Source organism: Camelus dromedarius, chromosome 8, assembly GCF_036321535.1.
Source record: "Camelus dromedarius isolate mCamDro1 chromosome 8, mCamDro1.pat, whole genome shotgun sequence".
NCBI lineage: Eukaryota > Metazoa > Chordata > Mammalia > Artiodactyla > Camelidae > Camelus > Camelus dromedarius.
In genome coordinates, this window is record NC_087443.1 from 72,787,931 (window position 1) to 72,815,347 (window position 27,417).

At 50.5% G+C, this 27,417-nt stretch overlaps 1 protein-coding gene across 2 annotated transcripts in view; it reads left to right on the forward strand.

Moving 5' to 3' along the window:
- GRK5 (G protein-coupled receptor kinase 5) overlaps positions 1-27,417 on the forward strand; it is a 203,971-nt gene that overhangs the window by 89,170 nt on the left and 87,384 nt on the right. For both annotated transcript variants that reach the window (XM_010997871.3, XM_064488481.1), the window contains one exon: positions 92-187. In XM_010997871.3, the coding sequence (XP_010996173.1) occupies positions 92-187 (96 nt within the window). Of the gene's footprint in view, positions 1-91; positions 188-27,417 lie in introns of those variants that run through there.

The window sequence follows — 27,417 nt, forward strand, 5'->3', positions numbered from 1 at the left end:
TGCACAGGCTCACTGGGATGGGACACAGGCTTTGGAGTCTCAGACGACACCAGCATCATCGGCTCCACGTCTTTCTCCCCCATCTCTGCAGGGGGCGGAGGAAAGCGCAAAGGGAAAAGCAAGAAGTGGAAGGAAATCCTGAAGTTCCCTCACATTAGCCAGTGCGAAGACCTCCGAAGGACTATAGGTAAGCCGTCCTGCCTCTGGGGGGGGGGGGCGCGGGGAGGGGCTGGGAGGCGGGGAGCATGGAACCTGTTAACTGCTGAACCATCTGTACAGTGAGTCAAACACAAATCGATTAATGCAGTGAGGTGATGCCAGGAAGGAGCTCAAGCTGATGCCTTTGCTAATTGACTTGAAGATGCAGCCAGTAGTCGAGTATCTGGTGCGTGCCAGGCAGCGTTATCTCCCGGTTACCCTTTGAGGCAGCTGCTGTCATTTTACTCCGCTTGTCAGCTGGGGAAACCAAGGCACCGAGTGATTCTGTAACTGGCCCAGAGTTGCACAGCTTCTGGGCGGGTGGTGGAGGTGGGCCAGGCCTGGCACTGAGCCCCCACCCGTAGCTTTCTACCTGCCTTACTGGGGCCCAGGCGTCCTGCCCTTGGGAAGCAGCCGCCGGTTTTGGGAGCTGAGGATGAGGGTGAGCCTCTGGGCTCCTCTTTACTCTCCCCGGGGGTGTGGGTTCTCTCCGAGGAGCTGCCTTGCTCAGTAGCACAGCCCCGTCCTCTTCATCCAGCACCCACACAGCCAGGCGCCTCCAGTAGCAAAGGGGGCTTCTCTCCCCAGGGGCTGGTGCAGCCAAACACACCGGGGGCGGTCTGTTCCTGGCCCCACTCAGGACACGGCGGTGGTGAGGAGGCTAGGGGCACTGGATGAGGGCTCCTCTGTGCGGGTGGATGCCCCAGCCCTTCTCCCCTGTGTGCCCTGGGGTGGAGCGTGCCCCCTTGTTGTGTGATGTCCTCTTATCTGCTCTAACTGCTGGAGGTCATAGACAGGCCAAGCTCTTTTTATTATACTCAGATCTGTGCAGCATGGACACAGGATGGCCCTGTTACCCAGAACTCTGCAGGCCCAGCTGTTCTTGCAGCTTCTGCCGGGGGCTTTGGGTGAAATGCCCTGTGCCTGCTAAGGAACATGAGGCCTCTCAGAACCATTTAGCTGTTCTGAATGGCTTCTCCACATGGCCTGGCCTCCGCCAGTTTCCCAGGCCAGGCGGGACCTACATGCGGGACCAGACCTGCTCAGTTCTCGCCCTGGGGCACCCCCTCCAGATTCTTTTGTTGTGCTGTGACAACAGATGATGACTGTTCACTCTGTGCGCCCCATGTGCCCAGCATGGAGGAGGAGCTCCCTTAATTGGCGTTTATGAAATAAAAGAAGCCCTGTGCACCCCTTGAAGGCAGATGTAAGCAGGGAAGTGGTAGAGTGCTCAGGGATGGGGATGTCCTCAAACCCACCCTCCATCCTTAAAACCTCAGGTTGGAATTCCCACGATGTTCCTGGGGCCAAGAGTAGAGTTGGCCTAAGAGATCAGGGCCTCTGGGTCCAGGGAGACTTGGGTTCAAATCCCACCCTCTCTCCCAGCCACCTGACAAGCTCCTTAATCTTGCTGAGCCTCAGTTTCCTCAGCTGAAAATGGTGATCATGAACCCAGTCATATGAGACCACGTGTATAAAGGGCTTTGCTGGAGCCAGGGACCCACTCCCCTTAGCACTCGACTTTCTTTCTGGAATGCACAACAGCTCTCACTTTGCTGGTCCCCTCCTGTGTTGGGTGTTCGATACACATCTCCCCAAGATCTGGAGGCACATGGGAAGGATGGGAGAGAAGGTGAGCTCATCCTTGGGGCTGGGAGAATGTGGGGAAGGGTTTGGCCACTGACAACTCACAAGTGGCCTACAGGGAGCATAGAGGAGGGAGAGCCCCCCCTGATTCTGGCCATTACCTTCCTGGGGTCATTTTGTTCTTCATGCTAATTTAGGCGTGGAGAGAGTAGGGCCTAGGGGTGGGAATGGGTGGCCTCAGATGCTGTGGTCTTCGCTATCCCCGGGGGGGTCAAGCCCCCTTCTCCATCCTCTTCCTCCCGTGCGACAAGTTCACCAGCTACCAGATGCCTTTCCTGGACACTGAGCCCAGCGGGCCCCAGGGAATGGCTCCCAGTCAACCTCAGAGCTGAAGGGCTGATCCAAGAGGCCTGCTGAGGTGTTGATTTGGAAGAGAGAGCTTGAAGTAGGAGGACAGGAGCCGCCAGAGAGGAAAGCTGTGCAGAGAGGCGGGGTGACTGCATGAGGGCCAGGCTCACCTGGGGGGGCCCTGCCTGTGGGGCCTGTTTGCTTCTCGGCCTTCAGGTTAACTGCCTGCAGGTGGTGGTGCCAGAGTACTCCGTGGGCACAGCCAGGTCTGCAGGAGAATTTAAATTAGCTCCCGGCCAGGGTCTTTTAAAGCATCCTGTCCCCTTCTGTCAGAGCAACACCTCCCCCAAGCCCAGCTATTATTGGATGTCTGTTTGCCCCTCAAGTGTGAGAGGCTATTCAGGAAGGATCTTTTAAATCCATCTCTGTGCCTGGTGTCTGCTTGCAGCAGGTGCACAGTAGTTGGACGAATGAATGAAGGGAAGAATGAATGAAGTCGTGTGACTGAGTGAACACAGCATTTTAAATAAATGGAATAGTACTGAGAGTAATACGAGGAACATTTGTGTATCTGCCATCTGGATTAAAGACATTTAATATTTTGCTGTAGTGATTCATGTGTTTCTTAGCAATAGAAAACACAAACACGAAACATAGGTCTTCCTGTTCCAGACAAGATGGAGTAGATATGTTGTTCCCTATCCCTCCCGCCAAAGGTGGTCCAGAGCTCTGGTCATCGCGTGCGTGTAAAGCAAATAGAAGATACTGGGTGGGGAGGGTATGTAGCTCAGTGGTAGAGCACACACTTAGCATGCACAAGGTCCTCGGTTCAACCTCCAGAACCTCTGTTAAAAATAAATAAATAAATAAACCTAATTACCTCTCCCTTCCCAAAAAAAAGGCCACCCCACCGAATCCCAAAAAAGAAGATTATGGAAGGTGGAAGGAGAAGCGAGACTCGAGGGTGGGAAGAATGATGTGCCATTGAGCTCCTGGGTTTTCTTTGTTGTCTCCCTTATATCCCAGGGACCACAACCACGCGCTGGAGAAACTCGCCACCAGAAATGCCAAGGGGTACAAACAAAAAGGACCCCTCCTCAAAAAGAAAGGAATAAAAAAAAGCCTGTTGTCCCCCTATCCAAAGGCCTGGGGAAGGGGCAGCTGAGCTGGCCTGGGCAGTTGGTGCAGCTGGCCCTTCCAGAACTGTCCCTCTTCTGACACAGTTCATGCCAGCAGTGTGAAGGCCTCACTTTCTGCCTGCCTTCTCACTGAACCTAGTTCCAGATTTAGAGACCCAGTGCACCCTTCCTCTTTGACACACAGATTCTGATGCTTTGAGGTGAGCGGGCCCTGTGGGGTTTCGTTCCCCTGCCCCTCTACTCTCAGGGCCCCTGCTCTAGCCCTGCTCCCCATGAGGCTCCAGGCATGGCCCCAGAAGATGCCCCTCCCCTTCCAGCTGGCCTGGCCTCACCCGCTCACTTCCGGTCTGGGGGACCCAGGAGCATAGCGTTCGCCTCTGGGCTTTCCTCCATCTGTGGCGCCCACCCCATGGGCCCCATCCCCTTCTGTCCAGCTAGGTCCATAAACGGGCCACTTGGCAGGGTCCAATCCCCTGGGAGGGTGTGAGAAACGTGCGTGCTGGCGTGTGAAAATGAATTCTTCTGTTCTTCTAGAGGGCATTGAAAAGACTCTGTGTGTGAGGGCAGTGTGCAGAGGGGCCGGGGAAAACAGGAAGGCCGCCATAAACCCGGGGGCTGCAGCTCGCGGCGACGGGCCCCAGCGCTCCGGGCTTCCCGTGTGTTTACAGTCCGTCGCCCTGGTGTTTGCCCAGCCTCTGCTGGGGTCCTGCTGGAAGGCTTTCTTAAATAAAAATCTCATTTCTTTTCTAGACCAATACACAAACCAAACAGTGGCAAATGCCGCATTTATTTTTCTTGTGGATGCATGAGCTCACTTTCTAAAGCTATTTGGGAGGATGTCCCGGGGCAGGCTTTGGGCCAAGGTGTCAAGGCCCTTTTGGGCCCACAGGGCCACGTGGGAAGGCTCTTGATCAGAGGGAAGGATGGAGCCCCTGGGGACCCAGGGACGCCTCCCCCTCAGCACTGCACTGAGAACCACAGGCCATCTCCCCCAGCAGCCCGGGGATTTTAAAAAATGAAAACGGCACCCTGTGAATCCCCTACTGAAACCACTGCAGCATCCTCCCTCCCACCTGGAATAAAACAGCAACTTCTTACCGTGGCTCATGAGCACTTTGGCCATTGTGTGAAGCCCAGGGATCACTTCTCAGAATAATGCTTTTACGTACATACGATAAAACACGTAGGGTTTACAAAGGAAACCAGTTCTTTTCAGATAGTTATTAGATACTTTTAAACTTTATGATACTGAAGTATCTGTGCTTCTTTGTTATACTTTTATAAGTTCCAGCAGCTGGTCTAGTAGTTACTGTCATTTTGAGTTAGTGACGAGCGTAAGTGGTATTTCCAGATATCTGCAACAGAGTGATGTGAATGCATCTGAGATTTCTGTTGTTGACGAGTCCCAGGCACTGCTAACGTAATTGTGCGTTGTTGTCTACATTCATGATGAAAGGAAGTAGTGCTCACTTCCAGTTAGAGACTGGTGAAAAGAGAGATGACACTTTTCTCCATCCAAGTTCATGGACCCCCTAAATCCTATCCATGGACCTCTTGGCAGTGACCTTCCTACTCTGCTCCACATGAGCTGGTCCTCGCCTCCATCTCAGTCCCTCCCTCCTCCATTCACTTTGCTGTGCTGGTTGCCTTCTTGTTTGAATACCCCAAGCTTGTCTCGAGCCTGGAACCTTCGCACCTGCTATTCCCTCTGCCTGGAATGCTCTTCCCCACACTTTTTCCCAGGTGGCCTTTAGGTCTCAGCTCAGATATCACCTCCATAGAGAAACCCTCCCAACCAGCCTTTGGAAAGGAAACATACTCTCCTCTAATTGCTGTCTTTCATGTTCTGCTGTTTACTAATGTTCTTTGCCCATAACCCTATCTGCAGTCATCTTTTGTTTAGTTATTGACCTGTGTGTTTTTTTCTCTCCCTCCCTAGACTGGATGTCCCATGACAGTAGTGACTGTGTCTTGTGTGGTTCTCCATTAAAACAGTGCCTGGCACACAACAGGGGTTCTTTAAATATTGGTGAGTGAATGAAGGAATGAATAAAGTGAAATATTGGAAATTAGCGCTCTGTTTAGAAAATTTGTGACACGTGCTTGCCATAGCCAAATTTAATCTTAGCCAACGGTTTATACTTAAAGTCATAAAAGTTTGGATTTAGGAGGCACCTCGGAAAGCATCTGCTTTAACACTCCCATCCCCCACTCCTTACTAGATAGATGAGGAAGCTTGGCGCTGTTACGAGACTGGGGCCGCAGTCTCAAGTCCACTTAGCTGGTGGCTCCTGGCCCAGGCCAGTCTGTCCTGAGGCTGCAGTTTGAGTAATTCTCACAGTGATGTTAGGTGTTTACAGAATTCTCAGCTCAAGGAGCTTCCTATCCAACCACCCACTTCAGATTTGAATTTCAGAGCCCTTTAGTCTCCAAGAGGAGAAGTGACCTGCCTGGGATAGTCCAGGCCCCTGGAGGGTGGACAGCTCTCCACTCCCCAGCATCATGTTGACTCATAAACGTATTTGGCATCAGCCCCCAGCCAGCACCCAAAGCAGGGAGTCTCATTAGGCACTCAGAGGAGTAAACATTTCTGTCTGCCTCTTTCTTTCCTTTATCTCCTGAGTGTGGGTGCATGTTCATTTGTTTATTCAACAAGTGTCTATTGAGCACTTATGATATGCCACCCACTGGGGAGAGAGACTTGATTCCTGCCCGCCTCCCCTGCTGGAGCTTATTCATGGCTGCACCCAGGAGACTGGTGGAAATAAGGGAGTGATAAGTTGAGAAAGTACCATGATGGAGGGACAATTTGCTGAGCTAGAGAGCCGTGTCCAGGGTCTTCCACTGATCAGGAAGTACCCTGGAGGAAGTGGCATCACTCTGAGCCTCCCAGGGCATCTCTTTGTGTGAGCTCCCTGGGGGCAAGGACCACATCTTCTCCATCTTGGGGGGGGTCTCCTTGGCTGGCACAGTGAGTGGATGGATGGGTGGATGATGGATGGATAAAGTGGCTGAATGGATACTGCCCTCCTCCCCTGCCTGGAAACCATAACTGTGATTGGCAGCAATGAGTATTAAGACAGAGCTTCCTTGCCATGTACATCTACTTCCAGTGTGGGCCCCAGACATGAGTAGCTGATTTGACACGGTCTTGATGGAGAGCAGACAGACCATAGGAGGAAGAAGTGTTCTCTAATATCTGCTTGATGGAACACCCAACAATGGCATTAGTTAGTGAGCTAATTGTTCACATAAGGTAATTAGAGGGCCCAAATCAAAGAGGTTCTCAGAACATCCAAAATTTGGAAGGCTGGAACATCATTGTGAAGATAAAAGATTGTTGAGGTCTGCAAATATTTCTCAGTGACGCAGAAAGTTCTGTTGGGCAAAAAGTGTGGCATTTTTATTTATTTAGCTCAGGCTCATTGCGTACTTTATTCTTTCATTAAAAAAAAAGGCATGAGGGGGTTTGAGTGAAAGAGTTGATTATTCCACCATTTGGCAATATTTCTGTAGGAACTGTCCAAAAGCTATATAATAAATCAAGGCCCCCTGCCCACCCCCTGGCGGGGCTGACGTTTACCAGGAGGCTGTTCACAGAAAGTAGTTGCTGCCCTGCCCTGTATCCTTGTGGACAGACTGGACGGGAGAGATTTCCTTTGCCTTGTGGGAGAGCCTCTTGCTCAAGTCTTAACTCTTTCCAGGAGCAGAAGCCCTAGGCTCTGGGGGATTTCCTAAAAGAAAATGTAGAATTTTAACCTCAAAGAAGAAACACTAAAATACTGTAACAATGTGAAGACTGCCTTGAACCAGCCTCGTACTTGACTCTGCACTCAGCACTGCTCATGGTCTTTAAACAGGAAATCAGCCTGCAAATACTTGTTGAGCCCCTACTATGTGCTCAGCATTGTTGCAGGCACGGGAGTCGTACCGTTGGCCACAGAAGCGTGCAGTCTTGTGGAAGGACTTTGGTCATTGGCAATGAGTGAAACGGTTGTTCTGCTGCTCCCAGGTGTGTGACATTGGGCAAGTTGCTTAATTTCTCTGGGTTGCAGTTTCTTTGTCTATAAAATGGGAGACGCTAATACCAACCTGGTAGAACCACTGGGAGGGCTGGCAGAGTGCCTCACACATGCCACCACTGTCGTCATCATCATCATGGTGCTAGTGGTGTAGGGTGAAGGTTGAAGGTCCTTGGGGGGCAGGCTTTGGAATTTCCCAAAGAAGCTGAATTGGCTACAAATGATGAATGGGGCTGGCTGCTTCTGTGCTGACATCACATAGCTCCAGTGCCCCAGGGACCCCTGCCTTGGGATCATTTGAATTCTACCCATTCTTGAACCCCTGCCTCTAGCCTCCCCTTCCTGGAGGCCACCCTGATTCCTGCAGTCCTTAGACTTCCTTCCTCCTCTTGGCCCCACAGCTCACCTGGGGAAGCTGATGGTGTCACACTGTGCCCAGACCCCTGGCCTGGTAGGTTTCTTTGCAAGGACGTATGGACATTTGCCAATGAAGATCGCACCCCAGAGTCCTAACAATGGTTACCCCTGGGGAAGGCATGGAGGTCAGAGAGGGCATTAGGTTTATCTGTAAGGTGATTTTTTAAAAAAGGAGAATGAATTGGCAAGTTATACGTGTGAGTAAAAGTTGAGTGAAGAGAGACTGGATCTGCTGCCTGGTTTCACAGTGGGGCTGTGGGGATGGTGATGCCATTTCCCTCTCTTCTGGTTGATTTTGTGTCCCCTTGATGAGTCTGTGGGCTCCAACGGGAAGGTCAGAGTCTCACCATCTTTACACACCCTGCAGAACTGTAGCTGAGGGGCTTCTGCCCAGTTCTTCTGGGATGCTGGCAGCAGGAGACCATCCTGCAGCCTTCAGCAGGTGGGGTCTCAGGGCTTTCAGTCCTGCAAGGGTTTGGAGGGAAGCCTAGGCCTGGATCCACTCAGTCTGACCCTGAAGCCCCTCCCTGGGGTCTCCAGTCTCCTCCTGGGCTGCTCAGCCTTGCGCTCTGACTGGCAGTGTCCCCTCATCCAGCCCCCGGTGGTCTCCTGCCAGCACATTGTCGGTGTTCACTGAGTGGAGTGGGTAGCTTGGGTCCTTTCCCAGAGATGTGACAGGGACTGGCCCGTGCTGCAAACAGCCTCCCTTTCTGCTTCCCCCAACTCAAGCTCTACAGGTTTCCTGGCATTGGCAGGCACATGTTAGGGCCTGGAAAGGAATCTGGGCTCCTGGGGCAGGTCCAACCCCACCCAAGGGCCTGTGTGACCTGGTCCCCTTCAGGCCTGCCAGGCTGGCACGCAAGCTCTTGATTTCATCGTCAGGGAAACCAAGTCTTTCTGCAGACGTCATTCATGTCCTTGGGGTGATAAGGGCGCGTCACGTCTGTCGTTCTGCCACTTGCCACACTCCGATAAGGCACAGCATCTGCTCGTCCTTGGAGGGCAAGATAAATTTAGATGTGGCAGATTTAGAACATCAGGTGACCTGTCTGCAGCTGTAGCTCTCAGCAGGGAGAGGGTGGCCTGGTCAGTCCCACAGTTTGCTGGGTGTTAGTCTCACCTCTCCACCAAGATCAGCAGCCACTTGAAGGCAAGGGCTGGATCCTTGGTGTCCAGCCTGACCTTGGGTACAAGCAGGATGATGCTCGGTGATCACAGTTGGTGGGTTTCATGTTTGGAGATTCTTAGAATGGAGCACTGGTAAGGATTTTGCAGATGATCTGAAATTGTGATTCTCAAAGGCTGCTCTGCAGGGAGCAGCAGCGATCCAGCGGAGGCTTCTACCTGAGCAGGGTTTCTTTTTACCTTTTATATTTGGTCTTCTGTGTAAGATTTTATTTCAGAATTAAAACAGAGTTTGAAACCCACTGCTCTAGGCCAGGTCTCCCATTTTCCAGATAAGTAAACTATGTCCCAGAGAGCCAAGTGACTTGCCAGGGTCTCCCTGTGGCCTGACTCCAAGGCAGGCACCTTCCCTCCCTGTCTTAGTCAGCTCAGGCTGCCGGAGCCAGATGCCACAGACTGGGGAGCTTACACAGCGGAAATTTACAGGCTTCCAGTTTTGGAGGCTGGAAGTCCAAGATCAAGGTGTCTGCAGTGTTGTTTCTTTCTGAACACTGTGAGGGAGAATCTGCCCCAGGCCTTCCTCCTAGCTTCTCGTGGTTGCTGGCAATTTGCAGCATTCCTTGGTTTGTAGAAGCGTCACTCTAACCTTGTTTTCATCCTCACATGGCATTCTCGTGTGTGTGTGTGTGTGCGCGTGCGCACATGCACATGCATGTGTCTGTGCGTGTCCGAATTTCCCCCTTTTGTAAGGACGCCAGTTATAGGAGTCTTTCATTGGATTTGAGTTAACCCTAATAACCTCACGTTAACTTGATTACCCCTGTCAAGACCCTGTTTTCAAATAAGATCACATTCTGAGGTCCTAGAGGTTAAGTGGAGCTCCAGCATATCTTTTGAGGGGAATCACAATCCAACCCCTAGTATCCACCTTCTCACATGATCTGTGTGGAGTTCAAGTTCAAGGGGCCAGAGGATCCCGATTCCCACCAGGTCTGGGGCTGGACCCTTGCCTCCTTCCCCACCCTGCTCGAGGTTAACCCCTGCAGGCCCAGGCTGACCTCTTCCCCAGAGGCCACAGGAATGTCCTGGGGAGGATTTACTGCTTTCCAAAGCATGTGGCATGGTGCTTTTTTGTTCCCTCTTTTTATTGTTATTGTTCAAGTAAGTGTAATTGGTAAATTGCTTTGCTAAAAAACATAAGAAAACTTTCATGAAAGGCCACCCACAACTTTACCAGTTAGCTATAGACACGCTTAACACATACATCTAGTTCCTTCTAGCTTTTTTTCCTCTCTGCACATACCACGGGTTTTTTTCCCCCCCTTTCTTCTTTTTTATTTTTAAATTGAAGTATGGTTGATTTACAGTGTTGTGTTGCACATACTATGGTTTCGTTTCATAACTTTTTTTCTTAATATAATTTCAAAAATATTTTCCCACATCGTTAAAATCCTCTATAAAAGTGATTTATGTTTTTCCATTTGATGCGTATTTATTGAGTGTCAGGCACTGGGGATACATCAGTGAACAAAACACAAAATTCCCGTTCCCATGGGCTGTCCGGAGGGGTGAATACATACTCCGGTGGACAATGGGGAACTAGCCTCTTGCCTTCCTCCCAGCATCCGTCCAGGCCCCTAGTCTGTCCCCACCTACTGCTTATTTATTTCCTGAGGGCGGATTCTTCCTTTAAGTTATCTTGAAAATAAGCCCTCGCCCCTTAGCCTGGCATGAACCTGATTTTTAAAGGCTTCCTCTCTATCCCATGTATATGTTGTATTTTGGGTTTTGTTTTGTTTTGTTTTGTTTTGTTTTTGGTCCTCTGGTTTTTGCCATTATAATTAGCATTCAGATGAACATCTTTGTATCTCATTGTGACATTGCGATCTCTGGCTCAGAGGTGAGAAAGCCCACACTGTCTTTTTGAAGGCAGACACATTCAGCTAAACCTGCAGCCTGTGCTGTGGCCTCTGCCTCCTTTACTTCCTCTGGAATGTTCCATTCCCAGCTCATTCTTGCATCTGCAGACGCCATTAGCCTGAAATGTGCCGTGGATGGACAAAGCCAGCGAGGTTTGGTGAGCACCTCGGCCCTGCTTGCCAGCCCCAGTTCATTGCAGGCGCAGCCCTGAGAAGGGCTTTGCTGTCTGCTTTAAGGCCTGTTGCTGAAAAATGGGAAAAAACAAGCTAGTTTATGCAGCAACGGGGATCTCAAACCAGCACAAGGGGCCAGCCGACCCGCAGCAGCCTGGGCATGACAGAGTTCTGCCCCATAAAGAGACACTGGGACAACACTCCTCGTGGTCTCTGCCCAGACTCTATTTACGGAATTTATTTCCCGGGCTCCGTCTGTTCAGCAGCACCTTGGCAGCATTGCCCGAGCGTCTGTCTCAGCGCATTAAACACCCCTTGTTCCGAGTACCCCAGAGCTAGCACCCAAGAGGGAGTGAGATGAAAAAATGTGGGCGGAGGAATATTTGGGGCCAATATAAACTTTCAAATTAAAAAAAAAAAAAGAACAACAACAAAAAAATGTATCCCCTAAAGAGCTGCTGTGGGCACGAGCGCCTGCTGACTCCAGCTGTGGGCCCTTCCAGCCAGTGTCAGAAAGGAAAATGCAAAGTCGAGAAACACGTCAATCAGGTGTTGCTTTTTGTTCGTTTTGTTTGTTTGTTTTTTCTGTTTCACAGCTGTGCTGTCCTTGCATCGTCTTTGAAAGTTATTTTTAAAATTATCTTTCAGTTCTTTTTCTCTTTACAAAAATAGTGTGGGGGAGAGGGTATAGCTCAGTGGTAGAGGCCATGTTTAGCATGCATGAGGTCCTGGGTTCAATCCCCAGTAACTCCACTGAAAAAAAAATTAAAATAAATAAATAAACCTAATTATCTCCCCCTCCAAAAACAAAACAAAAAATAACATAAACCCACCAATGAAATTTCCAAAAAATATCTCAAAAGAGGAAAATAAAAATTGCCATTAACTACTGTTAACATTTTGGTCTGTGGCCCTTTCATAGTTTGTTCTGCTTCAAGAGAGAGAATTGTACCAGCTATCTTGTTTCCCTGACCAGAAGTCAGGTGCCATTTTAAGTTGAAATATATGGTGGTAGAATCCCCACTAGACTGAGAGGCTGAAGACCCAGGTTGCTATGCTACTCCTTGGATCTGTGGCCTTGGGAAAAATCACTTAACCTCAACTTGCCCATCTTTAAAATGGGAATCCAGTAATCCAAGTGGCCAGTGGAGTTACTAGTAGAAAATGCTTTACAGTGAGCTCTACAAATTGTTGCTGGCCATTTTCAACGTGGTCATGTGACCTTTTCTTCTAAACCTCGCTGTGTGTCTGATCTTGGGGACAGTCACCATTCCCCACCTGGCTGCCCAGAGACCTGGGAGCCTCCCTTTCCCTCTGCCCTGTCACCCCCGCCCCTGTCCAGTGCACACAGCCAGTCCCTCTCCAGTTCCAGGTAACTCTGCCTCCATAATATTTCTTGGGGGCAGCCCCTCTTTCCCCATCCCCACCGTTCTTCTTATCCTGGCCGCTACCTTCACCTGCCTGAACTCTGGTATTGCTCCTGACTCCCTGCAGGCTCACTTGTTTCCTACCAAGCACTACGTAGCTGCCAAGAGGCTCTTTCTAAAACATTCTTCTGACCATGTGACCCACCCTGCTTCAATAGCTTTCCACTGTGGTCAGGATGGAGCCAGAAGGTCTTATCAAAGCCGACCAGACCCCGCCTTACCTGCCCTTCCTTACTGCTCCAGTTTCACTCCCACTTACCCATCCCAGACTCAGCCTTTCATTTTTGTTTCCCCCCTTCTCCAAGCCTTTGCCTGCCACACTTCCCTAACTCTGCCTGGTAATCGACTCATCTTCAGTCTTCTACCTTGCAGGTCACTTCCTCCAGGAAGCTTTCCCTGGTGACCCCACCAAGTCTGGGTTTGGTCCTCACTCTTGTGGCGGTCTGGTGACTTGTCTCTTCCTCCGCTTAACCACAGGGTAGAGCCTGGATCTGCCTGCCACCACACCAGGCCCTTTGAGAATCTTGATTTTATTTTTAAAATTTTTTTATTTTTATTTTTTGGTCAATGGAGGTAGTAGGGATTGAACCCAGGACCTTGTGCTTGCAAAGCATGCACTCTACCACTGAGCTATAACCTCCTCCCTGCTTGGATAGTTTTGCCTTAATCTTCCCAAATGCTGGATTGATTGCTGATAGGTCTAATTTTTCTCTGTGAGTTCTTTTAAAAATCCCTGGAAATGTGGATAGAGAACAGCATTCACCTTGTTAGTTCTTAAGTAGCTGCTGTGATCAGAAATGGTTTAGGACAGAGATGTCCAATTGTACCCCCCAAGGGCGGTGACCTCACTTTTCTCTCCCTTATGGGCCCTCTACTGACTCAAGGGGCAGTGTGGGAGAGTCCGAGAGAGGCGTGTGTGCTGCCAGCACGGCGGTCATACCACGCCCCTCTGGCTGCCAGAGCATGACTGGTGGGTAGAGATAGGTACGGAGGCAATGCTGCCCCAGACCTTTGGCTGAGCCCAGCCTGGGGCAGAGCAAGGTGCTGAGAATGGCTTTGCCAAAATACTCCATCATCAGGCTTGGGTGTCAGCAACTCTGGGAGTGCCCAGCAGCTGTAGGCACTGTGCTTGTTCCTCAGGCAGGTCAGCTGGAACGAAGCTGTTGAGGGGCTCACCAGCTCTGTCAATTTAGGGTGGAGACAACAGTGAAGAGCATGAGCTCTGGCATCAGAGGGACCTGGGTTTGAGCCACTCTCAGTTCCTTACTGACTGTGGCTTGGGGCAAGTGATTTAACTTCCCTAATCCTCAGTCTATCTGCAAAGTGGGAATAGGAGTGTTGCAAGGATTAAACGGAGACATGCATGGGGAGGGCTCGGTCCAGGGCCTGGCTCACAGTGTGTTGCTCATGGGCAGCTCCCTCGTCACCTTCCTCTTCATTATCACTGTTGTCAACAGGCCCATTCCTTTCAGAGCTTTGTTTCTTGGTTCCCTGGGCAGTGGTTGCCAGGTCCTGCTGGTTTTAAGTTTATCTGTTCATTCATTCGTTCATTCATCTGTTAAGTCCTTACTCTGTGCCAGGGATCCGGGGAGCCGTTTTCCGGAGTGACTCTTGGCAGCGTGGGCTGGGCCATGCATTTCCTTCCTGTAACCTTTCCCGCTAGCCCTCGAATGTCTGTTTACTAGCTCTCAGCAGACTTAGAGTTTCTGGATGGCTACCCACCAATACGCCCCTCCTTAAAGGCCATCTCATCCATCCCTCTGCCTCCAGGCAGGAGGGGCCCCAACCAACTCAGACACATGGAGTGATAGCCAATCCCACCCATGAATCTGTGTCCAGCTTTCATTCTGGGCAAGGCTCAGCAGAGGGTCCCCAGGGGGATGTGAGGTCCGCTCTGTCCCTTAAGGATCTGTCCCTAGTTGGGGAGTCGGGACAGAAAGCACACACACGATGCTGGGTAACAGCCATGTGAATGCGGACAGCTGTCCAATGCCCACAGTACCAAGTGCCCAGAGGTGGTGGGGGGTGGGCAGAGACATCTATGTGGGACGGGAAGTTTCCAGCCGAGTTGGTAGAAGAAAAGGAAGACTTTTGGGGTCAACAGGTTTGGCATCATCAGCAATATCCAATCAGCAAGCATTTCCTGGGCACTTACCGTGGCCAGGCACCAGGCCAGGCTGCTTACCTTACAGATACGCGCTCATCGAAGCATGACAAAACCCAGTGGTCCCGGTGCCGTTTTCCCCACCTCTACTTTATGGATGCAGATGCAGAGATTCAGAAAGATTAGTAAATTGCTCAGTTACAGAGCTCCGGAACAGAAGCAGAGCCTGGCTTCAAAACTGGGCCTGAGTCAAGGCCGTGCCAGCTGTGGTTTCCACCATGTTGGCCGTGGTTTCCCCATGGAGGTAGGACAACATGGGACATTGCTTTGGTGAGTTTGTGCAGAGAAATCATGAGGGAGAATGTCTAAGAGAGGCTGAGTCAGGCCAGAGACACCATCCAGGCCTCCAGCCTGAAAGGTTAGGTCTTTGTCCTGCAGAAAGTAAGGAGCCATTGAATGTTCATCTCTGATAGGCCCTGCAGCCGTTCTCAGGGTGAGAGCGGGGAGCAAAGAGAGGCTGTGGATGGAGCAGGCGGGGCTTTCTGGGCGATATGAGATTCATTCATCCAGATATTTATCCTTTACCTACTGTGTGCCAGGGAGAAATGAGACAATGTTTCTCAAGTACCCAGCCCAGGACCTGGAATGTGTCAGAAATGGCCTCCACTTCTGATGATGGTATGCCCTGGCTCAGGTAACGCCACAGGAGGCAGGAGTGGCTCGAATTTCTCTCACCTGCCGTGTCAGGCTGGGAGCTGGTTTCTCTTTGTGACGCTGCGTCACGGGATGCCTGTCACATCACCTGTGAGGTCTCCAAGCCAACAGCTGTTCCCGCTGCCCACCTGTCTCTCCCTCCTCTTTTCAGGGGTGATTTCTCGCTCCCCTGCTGTCTGTCCTCCCTCCCTCATCACCTGCAGGGCCTTTTAGAAGGCAGCAGATGGCCATGAATGTCACAGTAGGCGTCTCTTTGCCGGTGATGTGCCTAGGGTCCGGCTGGGACATGACCTCAGGCACGTCCCAGGTGGGGTTCGCAGACCAGAGCTGCCTGGGGGTCAGAATGTGGATGTGGAAAGCAGAGGAAGCTCTCCACTCCGACAGTCCCCTGACCTCCTCCAGCCAGCCAGCCATGAGACTCATTCTTTTGGGTCTTTTGCCACCTTCTGTCCTTGGCTGGCTTTAACATGAAAGGGATAGTTCTCAGCTGGGCTTGCTTGCTGCTGTGTTAACTTCCCAACCTTCCCCCGGCCTCTCGGGTTCCTGTTTCCTGCAAGGGCTTTACCAGCCTCGCCAGGGAGAAACTTCCCAGTTCCTGTCCGCAGGTGGTTGGATCTGCCCCCCTTCTCCATCTCATTGCCTTGACATGCATCACCCTGCTTGGACCAGTGTGAGTCACCTTTTCAGTGGGCCTCTATTTCTGGCTCATTTCTTTTTCCTGCCCATCCAATCTGACCTTCTTGTTTGCTGTTCTTAGCACTCAGAAGCTTCGTGACTTTTCTGAAGACATCAAAATTGAGACTTCCAGCAGATGTGAATGGGTTTTCTGCTGCTTGTGGGACAAAGTCCAAACCACACAGCCCAGAGGCTCTTACCTCTGGCCTGTCTTCTGCGCCTCCAAAATTGGTCTCTGGTTTGCTATATGAAGCCACCCAGCGTGGTCCTTTCACCATAACTCCCCATCCCTGGAAGCCTTCAGACTTCTCATACCCTTGGATAAACCTCTACCAGGTTGATGGTTAACAACTTGGCCTTTTAAGTCAAATTCCTGCTCTTCTATTGAGGATCTGTGTGTCTTTGAGCAATTTGCTTAACCTCTCTGAGCTGCAGAGACAGAACAAAAATCATAATGATACTGATAGGTCTCACTGACCAGGTGGTTGTTATGTGCCAGGTCCTGTGCCTGACACTTTGCATTACCGCTTTACATACACCCCATAACCCTATGAGGGAGGCATTATTTTCAAGCTCATTTGATGAATGAGGAAACTGGGGTTTGTGGCAGTGAAGTCCCTTGCCCAAGATCACACACCAGAAAGGGGCAGAGCTAGACTCAAGTCCTGTCTGAGAGGTGGTCTTCACCCACAGACGTGGCGACCACACCATACACTTTTGAGGGTTGCCAGGGGATTTAATGTGGCTGCACATTTGGAAGTCCGCCCGGTGCTGAGCACCCAGGGGAACTCGGTAAACAGGGTTTTTTTCCTGTTTCTAGGCCTTTACTCAGGCCACATCCTCTGTCCTCCTCTCTGCCTGGCCAGGTGCTTCCTGCAATGTCAGCGGACCCCTGCCCAAAATAACCACCCTCCCCCTCCACCCTGGAGGATCAGAACTAGGCTTCGGGTGTCTGACTGTTTTCCTAGATGATGCATGATGCCTTCGGCGCCTTTGCAAGTCTGGCCGCTTCTCCAGGGCCTGGGTCCCTGTGGGAGCTGAGAAGGTGTCCACAAAACCAGCGAGCTAGCAAGGGGATCAACAAGGGAGGAGAGAATGGCGAGAGGGCGTGGTTGCCCAGGGACCCAAGGAGAGGTCCTCTGGAGATGCTGTGCAGCTGCGGGCAGTTCCTCCCTGGACCTGGGGTTGTTACCCACCAACCTGGCCGCCCCGTTTTCACCCCTCCGTGGTCTGTAAGGTTTTGGCACTAGCTTCAGTTATTTCCTGGGTCAGATTTATCATTTCCTGGGACAGGAAGGAAAGAGACTCATGAGGCCAGGTTTACGGAGGATGAGCACTGTCCTCCTGGCGCTGGCTCCCCCGCTGTGGACACTGCAGACAAGCCTCAGGCCTGTCTGTGGGTCCTGGCAGTGCCAGCTCCTCTGTCCTGGGAATGGCCTAAGGTCTCTCTGGGACGTGCAGGCTGGAGCCACAAGGCTGGGGCATCTCCACCCACTGACAGGCTGCCTGGCTGACCATCAACCTGCCGTCAGAGAGGGCTGGCTGGCTCCTGGGCCCTGCTGGGAAACCTCACAGGGACTGGGGGTCCTCCCTGCTCCCCTGACCCCCAAGCCCTGGCTGAGGCACTGGAGAAACCAGTTGACCAGAAAGCTCAACTGAATGCATCGGCCTTTCTTGTTTTTCCCTCCCGAGAACAGTCTCCTTTGAGGACAGCGCTGGCCGGGCCTCCTCTCAGGGTTGAGCAGGGGGCACTGGCTAGAATCTTTCTCCCGGGAATGGAAGGGAGGCAGTCTCGTGGAGACTGGACTGATTTGCTGTCTGCTGGACACGTTCCCCAACCTGAGCCACAAGGTGCGGTTATGGTGACCAGGAACCTTTTCATTTTGGTTGGCAGCTCAGTCCTGAGGGCTGAGGTACAGCTGGCACCTGGCTCATGTGAAGGGAGACCAGGCTTGTGCTATCTGCTGCCCTCCAGCTTTCCAGAAGAGTCTGCAGGGGGTCCCTCCTGTTGGGGGAACTGTCCTCAGCCTGGCACTTGGGCACGTATGCCCGAGTGTGTGTGTGTCCATCACCAGACTGTGTGCCCTGGAGGCAGGCTGCTGGCTGTCGTGTGTCCCTCCTCCCTCCACAGATCTCAGGTGACGTGACTCTGACCTGGAGACAGCACCAGCAAGGGAAGGCAGTGGAGAGTGTTCTGGGCCAGGAGCTAGACGTTCTAAATTCTGCTCGATTCCCACTCACCAGCTCTGTGCCTTGAGCCAGTCATCCACCTCTCCAGTTCTCAGTCTTTGTTTTGTTTTCAAGGAACGGACTTTATTTTTTAGAGCAGTTTCAATCTTGTGGGAAAATTGAGCACAAAGTTCAGAGAGTTCCCAGAGAGCCCCTCTCCAAGCCTCAGTTTTCTCACCTGTCAAATGGGGATAGACACCCACCTTGTTCTTACTGCGCTGGGTGCGTCCCCTTCACCCCCATCTTATGGGTGACATCGCTGAGGCTCAGAGACAAGGGTCCTGCTCAGGGCCATTGGCTGCAGAGTGTGAAAACTTAACTGTGGGGATCCAAGGAGGAACGAGTGGTGGGGTGGGGTGGATGAGGTGCCACTGCTTCTGCCCCCTGCTGAGGGGGACTCCTTGGTTGTCAGTCCCTCTTTGGAGGGTGGAGAGTCTCTCCAGGAGCATCTCTGATCTACACCACCTTGATTTGCAGCAGGGTGGAAAGCTCAGTCCCTCCCAGAGGCCACCAAACTCACCGGCCCATCCTGGGGCTCCTTTATTTGGTCAGTGAGGCTTTGAATGATGACCAGGTGTGATGCCAGCGCCAGGAGCTGGAGGTCAGAGTTCTAGTCCAGTTTTTGCACTCACAAGATACCCATGGAAGGTCAGAGCTGGGAGGCATCAGTACCGTGTGAGCCCCACCCACCCCTCACTCTGCAAGTGGGGAAACCGAGGCCCCACCGGGGGACAGGCAGGGTAGGCTGGAGGCTAAGGATGGCAGGAAACGAGAAGGGATCTGGGTCTGCTGGCTTGGTGGCCAGGCACCGTGGGCCCAGGAGGTGCCTTAGTTGAGGAGCTTAGAAGTCCCCAGCAGTGGTCTCTTGTGTGTGGTGGGTTAGGTAGGAGCCAAGGAGGAGTAGTTCTGGGCCTGTGGCAACACAGGACCCGTTTTTGGTTCCTGGCTTCCTCGCATCTTGCCTTAGAGCTGAGTCACCACTTGCCGGGCAGGTAGGGTGGCTGCCACGCCCAAGAGCAGCCTCCAGATTAGGGAAAGGCTTTCTCCTAGGATCCTGAGCCTCCCCTAGGACAGGGACAGCTTGGTAAGCAGAGAGGGCAGGCTCACCTGTAACCATGGGTATAGTTAGGCAATGCCGGGTGGCACCATCCCTGTCCCATTCTGTTCCAGTGTCCACTCTTCCCTTCTTCATAAAGGAGCCAGAGAGATACCCCACGGGTGAGCTCTTCTCTCATGCACCCAGCCCTGTCTGCCTGCCGCCCCGGACAGGGGCTGTGTCTTGGTTCCCTGTGCCCGCAGCATGGATCAGTGCCTGCACCTGGTAGTGCTTGTGTGTCTGATTAACAAGGAGTCCTGAGACCTGGTTTTAGTTTCTGCTCTGCCGCTACACACCCACCTGCGTCCCTCTTTGTTCAAACTGCTGGGAAGCCCATAGCCAAGTTCTGTGTCAAAAGCATAGCTCTCCTTTGTCAGAGGGCCTGGAGGGAGCTTGTTTTATTTTCCCCTCCCTCTTTGCCGATGATTTCCTGTTCTTCGTCTTTCATTGAACAACTGAGCATGTGCTTTTATTGGAAAGTGCTGTGGATCCTTTCTGGGAGCAAGCAAGCAATAAACACCTCGGTCCATTCAAAATGAAAAGGAGAAAGGTCCCCTGTCCACCTGGGAAGCAGGTGCGTCTGAGCTCTGTTCCTCCTCTGGACAGAGGGTCGATTCGCACCTGCCCTGCTGACTTCCAGGAACATATGAGCAGAATGTATTTTGACAGGCCGAGGCGCTGGGCAGTGCCAGGCCACTGCCTGCCCTGGGGCTCTTGAAGATGGGGCCACTCAGGCAGGAAGATGCCATGCACCTCCGCAGGATTGGCAGTGGAACAACCAGTCTGGAGGGGGCTAGAGCTTGCCCGGCTGGGCGCAGCTGGCCAGCTTCCTATTTCGGAGAAACTGACTGAGAGCCTGGCTAGACAGGCCATCAGAAAGTGCCCCGGAGGAGAATTAGACATCCGAGTAATAGCACCGGCGGCAGGCCAACTACGTGTGTTGCTTTGCTTTACTCCTCTGTCCCTGGTGAAGAGGTACGATGATGGGGCAGCTGCAGTGAGCCAAGACGGTGACATTGTCCAAAAAAGGAGATAGCTCAATCGAGAGGTTATAAATAGGAGTGCTAGGGTGGGGGGCAGATGGCAGACTGCTCTGCTCACTCCCTCAACCACTGCAGGAGGGCTACTCTTGAGGTCCTGACCACCAGTGGGAGACATATTTTGAGATGTTGGCAAGAGATGAGAGTTGAGTAATCTACCATCATCTTGTGCCCTCCTTCCTCTCCGTACCCCGGCCATTGTAAGGGAGAACTGGGGAGAATGAGCTCTAGGTGGAGAGGTTAAAAATGGTCCATTTGCCGTGTTCAGAGAAGAGCTGATGGCTTGGGACCAGAGGGAGGGGAGAGGGGAGGATGGAGGGTGATGGTGTCTGTGCTGGAAGGAGGCAGGGAGGGAGCTGATGGGGCTGGACTAGCAGCGGGCCAATCCAGGTCTTTACTGGGCTCCGGTGTTACAAAGATGCAGACAGAAGGGATGCAGCAGCTCAAGGCAGCACGTGCTTTTGGAAGGTGAGCCGAGGTGATGCTACGTCAGACTATATTTCTGATGGTTCTGGAAGGAAAGCAGTGTCTTCAAAGCCAGACAGGGGTTAGTTCTTTGCTCTTCTGTTTACTCACTGGATGGCTTTGTGCAAGTCTCTCACCCAGACCGTGGGTTAAGTACAGAATGCCTCCCAGGATCTCCACAAGCATCAACCAAGACACAAACGGGAGGCCCCCGCACTCAGGCCTGGCATGTGCTGGTGTGGAATAATTCTCGCCAAGACCTGAGATGGTCATCGAGAGTAGGCAGTGGGTCTGTCTCTCTGAAGCCCTGCTGACAGCCTTTCCGGGATCGTTGGCCAGCAGCCAAGTTCTTTCCCCAGTTAGGCTTGAATGGTGGAAGCCAGCTCTCCTGTCCAGCACCAATTCGGCTGCCACCACCTCCTGCCCCTCCGAGTTCCAGGGATGCCTACGATCCTCAAAACTGCCACCGTTGGGGTTACTCAGGCCACGGGCAGTTGGTGTTGCTCCTGTCCTCACTCCCATGGAGGCTGTGGGCCGCCAAGCAGCTTGCAAAGCGCTTTTCACGCGCTCTGAGCTCATGTCATCCCCCAGCAATCCTGCGGGCAAGTGCTATTGTCATTCTCCTTTTACAGGCCAGGCTCCTAGAAGTTGCTACGTGGCCCAGGGAGACCTGGCCCGTGGCTGCTCACTGCTGCTTCTGGGGCTTCATCACGGTTCTGCCACAGAGCCTGCCCCAGGATGGGGTGGGACACCATGTGGAGGGGGCTGGAGGGTCAAGCCCATTGCTGCCAGGTAAGCTTCCCGTCCAGCAGCAGCTGCCTCTTTGATGGGGACCCGCCAGCTCCAGCGCCTTTGGCACATCTAGGGCCTTGGCTCTCTGGTCCCAAGCAGCCCGCCTCCTACACCTGTCTCGTTTGTTCAATATGCCATTTGGCCACAGGAGGGTGAGGTGGTGGGAGAAGTGTTACCTTCCAGTCTGAGCTGGCATACATTTGCCAACTAAAACATTGACGTATGCCAAAAAAAATTTTTCTTGGTTACTTCTTAACAGGCCAAGTGTACTATTTTCCATCAAAACATTTCCATCGTTCAAAAAGTGTCTCTGACACAGAAGCTGGGTCCTGCTGTGTCCTTGTCATGGCTCACATTTTATTTGGGATCCAGTGTTTTCAGGATGTCACCACCTCTTGCTTTGCGTAAGGACCGAACTCCCCCATGGAAATATTTTGCAAGAATGTTTTTAACTGTCAAGGTGGCACAGAACTCCTTCAGAAGGTTTTCTTTGTCTGTCTCAGGGAAGAACACCCTTCCCGTAGAGTCCCTGCCACGTTTCACCGGCCAGGATGGGTCTGGCCAGAGCGCCATGCAATGGATCGAGTCCCATTACAGCCAAAGCTGTTTAAGGTTCATGGAAATGTTTGTGGAAACAATTGCAGACTCTGCTGACAGCCCGCTCCTTTTGTGTAATTTTTGATAGAACATGCACCCAGCATAGCAGAAGAATTTGGCCGGCCCTTGGAATGTGCTGGAATGGAATTTGGCTGTGCTCTGTGTCCAGGTCTCTGATATGGCTGTGAGAGAATGTTCGCCTGCTCATCAAGCAAATATTCAATGGGCTCCTTCTATGTCCCAGATTCTGGGCTGATCAAACATAAGTGCCACCTGGGCCCCATCCCCAAGGCGCCTCGTTGGTAGGGACTACAAGATGCAGGTGCATTCCATTCCTCAGTAGTTCAGAACCACGTTAGGAAGGGCAACAGGCAAATCTCTTAGTGAGATGATTTCAGATGACACACAGATGAACTGTGTTTATGCATTTATTCTAACATATGTCATTTAAAAAAAACCCAGTAACTATAGCAGTAATTTTCCAGATGTTATTGCTTAGGTAAAAAAAGGGTTGAAAAAAGGTAGGAGGTAGCATCAATTAAAACCCAAGTTAAAGAAAACTATAAAGTAAATATTGTAGTAGTGGTAACTATTACAGTCAGTAGATTATGGTACAGATTATTGTAAAAAAAAAATATCATGACAGTGGCTCGTGAAGGGCTGATGTCCGGAAAAGTGAAGTGCATGAAGGTTTGATGCTTGCTGATGGAATGCCAGGGGCCCTACTTGTATTATCGTCCAAACATCAGGAAGCTCTAGGAGATGGCAGTGTTACCATCCCAACTGACAGCTGATGAAACAGAGGCTCAAAGAAGGGGAAATGATTTGCCCACAGTCACATGACTAGTAAGTGTAAGACCTTGAATTTGAACCCTGGTCTGTCTGATTCCTGATCGTGAACTCTTAGCCACTATGCTATATGACAAAGTACTGCAGTTGGTCAAATAAAGAAGTGGCTATTTCCTTCCTAGGGGATAATCCAAGAAAGTTTCCTAGAGGAGGAGGCCTTGACCGAGGGGTAGGATTTACAAGGGAGGTTCGGGTGGTAAGGCAGAGTATCCCATGGAGCAGTTACCCGTGATTATTGGCTGGATGGTTTGAACAACATATATTTTCCATGTATAAATGAAGTCTCAAGGTTAGGCTATGGTTTGGCTCTTCTGTGCCATCAGGGACCCAGGGTCCTTCTCTCTGCTCAACCAGATAGCTCATGGTCCAAGATGGCTGATGCAGCTCCAGCCATCACATTCTTGTCCTAAGTGGAAGGAAAAAGAAAGGAAGGAAAAGGGTAAATGTACATTCCTCTCAATGAGTCATCACCTTTAAAGAACTTTTCTGGAATCTGAGCCTAATCTACTTATCCTGATCTCATTGACCAGCCCTGGTTATAGGAGAGGCTGCCTACTGTGTGCTAGACATGTCTGCACGGAGAACAATAGTCCTGTCCTCAAGGTGCTTCCAGTGGAGTGAGCTGCTTCTGGTTGAGGCTGTGGAGGGGGCAGCAGTTACCTTTTTCCTCAAAAAGCCTCCTCGGAACTGGGACCTGCTTCTGAAGTGGCCCCAGTAAGCTTAGTCTGTTTTGGATTGTTCAGCACATTTATTTGGTGTTTAATTGGAGTGTAGAGTTGCAGCAATTAGGCTGCCCCAGGCAGCCCCTGCTCGCCATCCCATCAGCCTCTCTGAAAAGACAAGAGGTACTCTTGAGTGCAAAACAAAACGGCTTCCCAGCCTTCCACCCTTCAGTGCAAAGCAGGAGCCGCAGAGCCAGCTTTTCACTGCAGCCCAGAACCAAACCCTGGGCTGTCATTTAGAGCCCCGTGTGATGTGCACAAGCCCCAAGGTGAGTGTAGGATTCTGTACAGCTCACGGGAAAATGGCACACTGCCTGGTCCCCATCCTCCTTCTTCCCCTGCCTCCGGGTCTTGGGGGTGTGAGTTTGCTTTACTCTTCTCAGCTCGTGGGGGTGCACGCTGGCTGGTTGCCGGGAACGTCACATTTGGAGAGTTCTTCAGTATTAGTGATGCTATTCTGAGTTGCAGAAGTTGCTCTGGGGACTCATTCACTGAAGGTCAGTCCTTGTTCGGGTGAAATCCCCTCTTCTGGTATTTGGGTTCTTTTAGGTCCAAAATTCTTCCCTTTTACTTTTGGGGAAGTTGTCGCTATTTGTTGGACAGTGGCAAGAATGTTAGCGCTAACCTGAGCGCAAGAGGTGAGATGAGCCCTCATGCTTCCATTTTCGTGATCAGGAGACTGCGGCAGCTGGTGCGAGGTAGAACTGGGGAGAGCAAGCTTCTGCACTCCGGTGCTCCATCTTTGCTCTGTAATTACCGCCAAGCAAATAGTATTGTAAAGAGGCTGGAGAGATGCTTTCACAGGGCGTTAGAAATCAAACCGCTATTAATATGCTAATTACAACAGTTTTGTATTTACCGTTTAAGCAAGTCCTGGAGAGCTTCTCCTTGGCAACACTGTTAGACATTCTGTTCTCGAAATAGAAAGTCCATATTACTTTTTAATGAAAGCTCTAAATCCAGGCTTTCCCTAGGTTCAGCCAGCCCTTTTCCTTGGATTTAGTAGGTCCAGCCCTGGCTTCCCGAAATAAAGGCTGGGTGGGGTTGAGTTGCAGGAGGAATTGACGCACTTCGGAAAGCAGGCAGCTCCTCAGAGATGTCAAGTCAGTGGAGGTTGGGGCCCTGCAGGTCCTAGACTAGTTACCTGCTAATGTCATTATACATCTAAGCGTTTTTAGCAGGGGCATCTCTCACTCCAGAAACCAGTTCTACTGCTTTTATTTTTAGATTGGTTGATGCAGGTGCTGTTTGTAAAGGTCTTTTTCTCCCCATTTTGCTTTTGTCCTGGAAGTACCTGGTTGATGAGGAAAACAAAATGGCAGCCACTTAGCCAAGGGCAATAGAAATATTTATTTGGGAAACGGGAGGATAAGTGCCTTTTTTGCTTTGAGGGTGGAGCCAGGGATCCACACCCCTTAGCTTTCTGAGGAACTGGGTAGGGCAGGAGCTGACAAGCAGGAGAGTGAGCCTTTGTTCCAATCAGGGATCAAAAGATATCCAATGAGGGGCGTGGGACTTCTCTGAAGAGTAGGCTGTAGATTCTAGAAGAAGAAGATTTTAGATAGTGGGTTATAAACCTAACAAATATTTAAGCACCCACTGTGTGCCAGATCTAAACCAGGAAATACACTGGGGAATGTTCCACTTACCACAGCTGAGTGATGTAGTGACACAGAACAACTATTTACTCTGCTTATAGATCCTGTGGGTCCGGGATTTAAAGAGGGTAAAGCAGGGATGCTCCAGATTGTTCGAGGCCTCAGTGCAAGACTTGGAGTTCAGATGACTAACCTACTCACACATCTGGCAGTTCATGCTGGCTGTTGAAGCATTCTCAGTTCCCTCCATGTGGCTTCGCCATGTGGCCTGGGCTTCCTCACAGCATGATTCCAAGGCTGATTCCAAGGGTGAGCGTCCCAGAGATGGAGAGCTGAGCAGAAGCCACATCCCTTTGTGACCTAGCGCCTGAAGTCACAAAGCATCAGCTTCACCACGTCCTATCGGTTGTGGTAATAACAAACCCATATGTGGATTTAAAAGGAAGGAACATAGACCCCACCTGTTTGTGGGAGGGGCATCTGTCACATTGCCTGAAGAGCATATGGGATGAATGTATATTTCAGTAAGTATAAGAGAGATTTGAAAATGTGGGCGAGGAAGAAGAGGCTATAAAACAAAGGCCAAACAAAAAGAAAGACAGCTTTTAAAAGTGAAAATTTAATAAATGAAAGTTAAAACTCAAGGGACATGTTAAACAGCAGATTAGACTTAGTGGATAAAAAAGATTAGAAAAGTGAAAGAGATATTCAAATAAATAAACTAGAATGCAGCCCAGAGACATGCAGAGACGGAAATAATAAACGAGAGGTTAAGAGGTACGTAGGATGGTGTGGAGATCTAGTACCTGCCAGCTGGGTTTCCTAAGGGGGATAATACTGGAAATGGGAAAGAGGTGGTATTTTAAGAGATAATGACCAAGGCTTTTACACAGTCTTTGACAGATACGAAACCTCAGATCTAGGAAGTTCAGTGAACCCCAAGCAGGAGACATAAAGCACGGTAAATAGAAATGTGTCCTCTGCGACACATCCGTGTAACCCTGTGGTTCACCTACGACAAGGCGATGATTTTAAAAGCAGCCGAGAGAAGAGCAAGATCTCCCATCTAGGAACTGTGATGAGTTTGCCCAATGACTTCTCAACAACAGTCATGGAAGCCAGAAAATGGTACAGTATCTTCGATGTGCTGAGGGAAAGTAACTGTTAGCCTCTAATTCTATATGCAGTGAAAGTTTCTTTCAAGAATAAGAGCAAAAAACAGAGATAAAAGACAGAGACAGAAGAACAAGGCTTGGATAATTTCCTACAAATTTACGTCATAATAGGACACTCTGAAAAATGTACTTCAGGCAAAAGAATATACCAGATAGAAGGTCTGAGGTGCAAGATGGAATTATGTGCAAAAATTCTGGCAAATATTTGGCTATATTTATATATTATTTGCCAAACAAATGTTGGTTGAATAAAATAATATGTCAATTGAGAGATTAAAGAAAAAAAGTAGAACTGAAATCCTGGACAACCAGAGCATGTAAGCGAGGAGGGGATAATCAGAATTGAGGCCTTCAAAGCCTCTCATATCTTTTTCAGAAGGGAAGTTAGCTGTTCATTAACTTCAGATTTGTTCAGAACAGACAGTACAACTTCCAAACCAGTAAAGCAGCAGTTTGTAAACGTGGACTGGGACCTTTAGGAGTCCATGAGACCCTTTCAGCAGGGTCAAACCTGTTTTCATAATGATGCATAATCCATGATAATACTGGTTTCCCTTTCACTCTTATTCTCTCAGGAATGTACAGTAGAATTTTCTAGAGCCTATCATGACTCTGACTGTTAATGAAATGTATGCTTGCATATTTTTAAAAAAAAAAAATTTATATTTTTTGTAGGTTTTTTGGGGGGGTGGGTAGGGGATTAGATTTATTTATTTATTTTTTAAAGGAGGTCCTGGGGATTGAATCCAGGACCCTACGTATGCTAAGCTAAGTGCTCTACCACTTGAGCTATACCCTCCCTACCCTGCTTGTATATTCTTGTGTTTTAAACTTTTCTCAGTTTTATTTTCTAATGTGGAAACTACTAATGGATATACCCCACATAAACAAAAGCTGTTTGGGGTCCTCAGTCATTTTTAGAGGTGTAACAATGTTCTGAGTCTATTATGTTTGAGAGCCACTGTAGTAGAGGGGGAGAAAAAGGCTGAGAGAAACAGTGAGACT